The following is a 5,212-nucleotide window of genomic DNA, read 5'->3' on the forward strand; positions in this document are numbered from 1 at the left end:
GGCAAGAGAAAACGAATTCGATTGCTGTAGTCTTGATAAGGCATTGTGATAGTGAGGGGAATAGGGATGATAGCTCTTGTGACGCTTGGGTATCGGGTGATTCGATAGGCTCAAAGCAAGAAATGGCAACGCCGGTGAGTAATAGTCGATGAGCCGCATCTTGGCCTGCGAAACCCGACTCGCGAATTTGGCGTACAAGGCGGACGGGCTTCTTCTCTGATAAAGTAGACAATTTGTGGCGGATGTCCCGCACAAAAAGCTGATGGTCATGGTCATACAACTGATCAACAGGAAACAACGAAAGCCACTTCGTCAGCACTTTCTCGAAGTCCTTGCCCGGTTTGTAGGACGAGACGAGTCGACGTTTGACAAGCCTTTTGGTGGGGGAATCATAGCTCATTGTGTCTAAGAGCTCCTCAACTTTACGTATGGCTTTCCGTGCGTCTTTACGCGACCTCACCATGTCTTCAAAATTTTCCAAGGCATTCAGAATGCCAGTTAAAGTGTTCACATCTGGCGTCTCACTCTTCTTTTCCATTTTTCTCTCGATAGACCGCAAATCGGAGATGAGGATGTTTAACACCTTCTCGCGCAGTGCATTCAAAGTTTCGATCTTGAGGTTACAATCAAAGTGCTGCTGGTGAGTATGAAGTGTCCCTAAAGACAACACAAGCATAAAAAACCCCATTGCATCGAAATTAGAGATATCGTATTTTTGTATTGTTGCGCGTACTTTATCAAACGTTTTCTGGAAATATAAACTCCGCTGCACATCGGATGATACTAGAATACGGCCAATGATTGCCTTGTGGAGCTGGCGGAACGATTGGAATGGAAGAAGAGTCGACGAGGAATCCTCCTTTCGGATGGAAATAGCATCCGAAAGTTTCCATGGCTCCTCCCAGTCGCTTGTGATTTGGGTTGAGGACTTGGGTAAATCTGCTAGCCTTGTCATCAAGGTTAGGGTATCAGTATACATTTCTCCACAGCTCAATTGACCCGTAAGCATTGTTTGTTGAAGGAAGTCTAAGAGCATTCCTCTCTGGTGGCGCGGGATTAACCTAGTAGGGACACCTAGAAGGCTTGCAATTGAGAGATGTCTGGGGACTTTCTTCTTCTTGAGGTGATGGAGAATTGTATTGACAAGATCATATACCGCTGCAGGCGTCTCTAGGAGCCACTCGTTAGAAGTGAACGATTGCCATATTTCGAGTAACTGGCATTCAAGGCTCGAGCCTACTGCCTGCCTCGAAAGTGGATTTGAAATATAATATTCAAAACGCTCAACTGATGTGAGAAGGTTATTGAAAAGAAGGCTACGGTTTTCAGACGTAAGGCGAGTAACAGCCAGCGGTGTTGCCAGTAACACAGCGAGATATCCAACACAGACGGTTTGAGGAGAAACCATAGTGTCCACACGTCCATTCCATGCTGCTCCTGTGAATCTTGCAACTTGATTAAAAGCAGGTACAATTCGTGGCATTATTGCATTCAAATATTCGTTGTACTCGGGGAAGTCTTTCCTGCCTGCAACGAGCACCACAAATTTGAAAGCCTCAAATGCTTCGAGACAATCATTTCTAGATATATTAGTTGGAAACTCTTGATTGTGGAAGTTCTGTAATACGTCGATTGCTTTAGGTAACAAAGTGATGCTAAGGTCGACAGATACATCATCCGGCGTAGAAGAATGATGATCAACAAAGCGCTGGGAAAGGCGCCAGAGACGCCACCTCCAGGCCGGTTGCCGTTTTGACAAGACCAAGTTAGATACTATACGGAAGGCTTGAGCCAAAGATTCGCCTTGTAACATGGAGTCACCTTCTCGCAATCGTGGTTCCCAAATAGCATCAAGAAGCAAAATGTCCGCATAGTGCCTAGGGGCGTTTATTTCTTCGTCGTCAAACGAGTGTTGTGACAAAATGATTTGCAGATGATCCTTAGTTTGATTCTCAGAGAAGAGATCCGTTATCAAAGGCCTCAATGCGGCTGCAAGGTCGTCATCCTCCCAAACAAAAGGGTAGAATATATCTCTCCCATTTAACCGAGCAGCCTCGATCGACGTTAACTGCTCAGACCAGATATCGAGAAATGAACCAATAGCCCTGGCAGCCGCGAATCCACGAAGCAAAGGTATTACGATGGTGGTTTTGATAACTCCATAAGTCTCGTTTGGCATAACATTTGAAACTAGTGAAAACGATGTGATTCGATCGATAAGATTACTGAGCAACTTTTCCATCCCGGCAAATCCAGGGTTGGGAAGAAACACATCAACACCCGTCAGTATAAGTTTAGATATTAATGACCACTCCGTAGCCTGGTGTGCCTCGCCTCCAACCAGGCCAGAAAATCGGACAGCGTATCGTCTGATTGTGTCAATAGAAAGACTTGCTTTCCTATCAATGGTCACTTGGAAAAGGTTCTCGAGAACCGGGATATCCTTATGGGATGTGCTCCATGAGGGTTCATCAAATAGAGGGCAGCCAGCGATAGTTGAGAGTGCCACGAAAAAGGTTTCAAGCCAGGGCGCTTCATGAACTTGTCTCTTGAATGTGTCCCGAGGAACAGCACGAACAGCAACATCTAGCAAAGTGGGTAGTAACTCTGTATTCCAGCGGTCATTAGATCCGCCCCAACGGGAATGGACATCTTTAAGGACATGCTTGATTACGGAAGGATCGGGGCTATCATTAGTATCCATGGTCTTCATGGGGTCGATGGAGTAGAATGACTGGCGAAGAGGGAGGACGAAGTGAACAACGACGATACGTTCCAAGCTCTGTATCACATTCGTATTTTCGGCTGGTTCGGTTCCAATTTGCCGCAGAACCATAAGCAGATGCAACGCTTCGGAAAAGCAATATGAAGAAAATGTATTCTATATCCCAAAAAAAGTCAGTATACCTAAAAAGTCAGGTGAAAACAAATCCAAGCCACCTACATCGCTAGACAAGTTAGTATCGTCACCAAGTCGCTCAGAACTTAGCCTCCAAATATCAAACGTCGCAGGCAGCGCACGCATTAGCTGCGCATGTAATTCCGGAAACCTCTTATCCCACTTTTCCACTACTTTTCGGGTCAATACGAAGGATTGTCCAAGAATCGCCGCCGCAGTCTGGGGTTCCCCTCTCAGGACGAGTTGTAAGTGTGAATGGGATGTTGATTCAACCCCAGAAAACTCATTCGCCAAAGCAACAAGAGTTTTCACTGATTTCAACACGGCGCAAAAGGTATCAATCCATGACTCCCTTATAACCTCCTTCGGTTCCACGGAATCCAAGCCATTTTCAGTCCTCTTTCGCTTTTGGCCCCGTTTCCAGGCCTCTGAAACAGGAGATCCTTGTATTGTCGCGCTCGATTCAGAGTGTAGCGATTCTTGAAATTCAAGGTATTCGGGGGATGCGTTCGATGCATCCATAATATCAGTCAACGAATGTTTCAATATTAGGAGAAATTTGTGTTCATTGAGAATAAATGCTAAAGGCTTTATGGGGATGCGTTCTAACAGCTGCCGAAGAAGAATCCACGTTTGGGTGTGCAGTCTGTAGTTGGTCTGCAACTCCTCTCGTTGTGGTGAAGACGCCTTCAACTTTTTCATAAGCCATCGAAGAACCCATGCCTCCTTGGGTGCGGAAGGTTTCTGCTTTTTGTTGCTTTCCGCATCCTGGAACACTCCGATATACCCCGTTCCGTGGTTACATGAAGAAGATAAATCCGCCCCAATTATCCGCGCCGCTTCCTGTAGCTGGCTTGTTGGGTCACCCTTGCCTTTCTCAAGCTCAAGTAGAGCTTGATGCGCGAAAGACGAGGACTACACAAACCGTAAGGGAACATGTTAGCACTTCCGTTTACCTCAGACGTATTTAAACACAAAAAAATATACGATCCCTCACCTCCAGAGCCGGGGCCATAACGAAAGAGTAATCCCAGTCTGGGGTTGTCCTTATGTTGTATAGTCGGATCCCCAGCAAATGCATGTTTTTTTTATTCTGCCGTCCACCGCCGCCCTAACATTTTTCCGATCCGATCGCATCAGCTATTATGCCTCCAGTATATACAAATGATACCAGGCCTATAGTCCATCAACAGTGCCCGTCGCCCAATTGCTTCCTACATCACAGTAAGTCCAATTATGTTGTGAATCACATGCCAGCAGTTAACCAACAAACTCCTTCCCAGCTTCACAAATATGGCAGATTCCAACGAAACTCGGTCGGTGGTGCCCCGATCAACCAAGCCGCTCAGCGAAGCGTTGTTGAACGATAAGGTACGGATCGAGAGACAAAGTAAACGCGGATAAATTCCCCGAAAATATCTATTCCCTCGATACACCATATTGCCCTAAGATCTCCCGTATATATAATCTCGTGCGAAACAATCCAAATATGCTCTCAATTGACAGCTCCAATCACTAACACCGTGGAACCAAAATCAACCTGGACAATATATAGTGGGACCGTGCCATATCCTCCATGATAATCCGTTCCTCACTCGGTCTGTCGTTCGGTGTTATTTTTTCAGTCCTCTTATTCAAACGAAGAGCATGGCCAGCATTCGTCGGGCTAGGTTTCGGTGCCGGACGAGCATGGGAAGAAGCAGATGGTAATATCAAACTCCCTTTTAATGACTACACGTCCCTTTTTTTTTATATTTCTCTGTGAGCTGTGTTGAAGTGCTCCCACAGTCTCAAGGGCGGCTTATATACCACAATGCATATTATACCTTTACCTGATATACGCAACCGCGTTCTTTTTGCTTTGCTTTCATGAAGCCGCCTTCATTTGAAATTGGAACAAATACGGTAGCAAATTGGCTAACTACGTGCAACTACACAGCATCATTCCGGCGAGGGGACCAACAGTTGTATAATACGCATGCGTTCCGTCAAACAAAATCGTAAAGAGGAAAAGGTCAGGGCGATTATGGAGGCACAGGCGGAAGAAATGTCATTGGAGGAGAAAAAAATCCGCCTCAGTGAAAAAAGCCTAACTGTATAAAGGAGGAGGGGGGAAAATGTAATATTATACCGCCGCAAATCCTACCACAATCATACGATATGCTATTACTACAAAACAACCAAATATATATAGAGTTGAACTTGAATTAACCTGGTGTTTTCTGTTCTCTTTCGTTTGGTGATCTCTCTTGCAGCACTAAATTTCCCGGGCCACAGTTTTGCTCATTCACGTTTCAATAGTTACGTGAAGTT

The 5,212-nt window shown here is 45.5% G+C and overlaps 2 protein-coding genes across 2 annotated transcripts in view; one reads left to right on the top strand and one right to left on the bottom strand.

Annotated features, from left to right (window-relative positions):
- Window positions 1-3,914, bottom strand: part of HCAG_08419 (predicted protein) — a gene marked incomplete at both ends in the record, with an annotated part of 5,237 nt that extends 1,323 nt beyond the window's left edge. Inside the window, 3 exons of the mRNA XM_001536587.1 lie at window positions 197-2,881; window positions 2,945-3,814; window positions 3,897-3,914. Of these exons, the coding sequence (XP_001536637.1) occupies window positions 197-2,881; window positions 2,945-3,814; window positions 3,897-3,914 (3,573 nt within the window). The remainder of the gene's footprint in view (window positions 1-196; window positions 2,882-2,944; window positions 3,815-3,896) is intronic.
- Window positions 3,915-4,192: 278 nt separating this feature from the next.
- HCAG_08420 (predicted protein) lies at window positions 4,193-4,903 on the top strand (the record flags this gene model as incomplete). Its single annotated transcript, XM_001536588.1, has 3 exons — window positions 4,193-4,270; window positions 4,455-4,605; window positions 4,839-4,903. 3 exons carry the CDS (start codon window positions 4,193-4,195, stop codon window positions 4,901-4,903), a joined length of 294 nt encoding a protein of 97 aa, XP_001536638.1.
- Window positions 4,904-5,212: the final 309 nt, after the last annotated feature.

Source organism: Histoplasma capsulatum, genomic scaffold (genome assembly GCF_000149585.1).
Source record: "Histoplasma capsulatum NAm1 scaffold_11 genomic scaffold, whole genome shotgun sequence".
In the NCBI taxonomy this organism is placed as follows: domain Eukaryota; kingdom Fungi; phylum Ascomycota; class Eurotiomycetes; order Onygenales; family Ajellomycetaceae; genus Histoplasma; species Histoplasma mississippiense.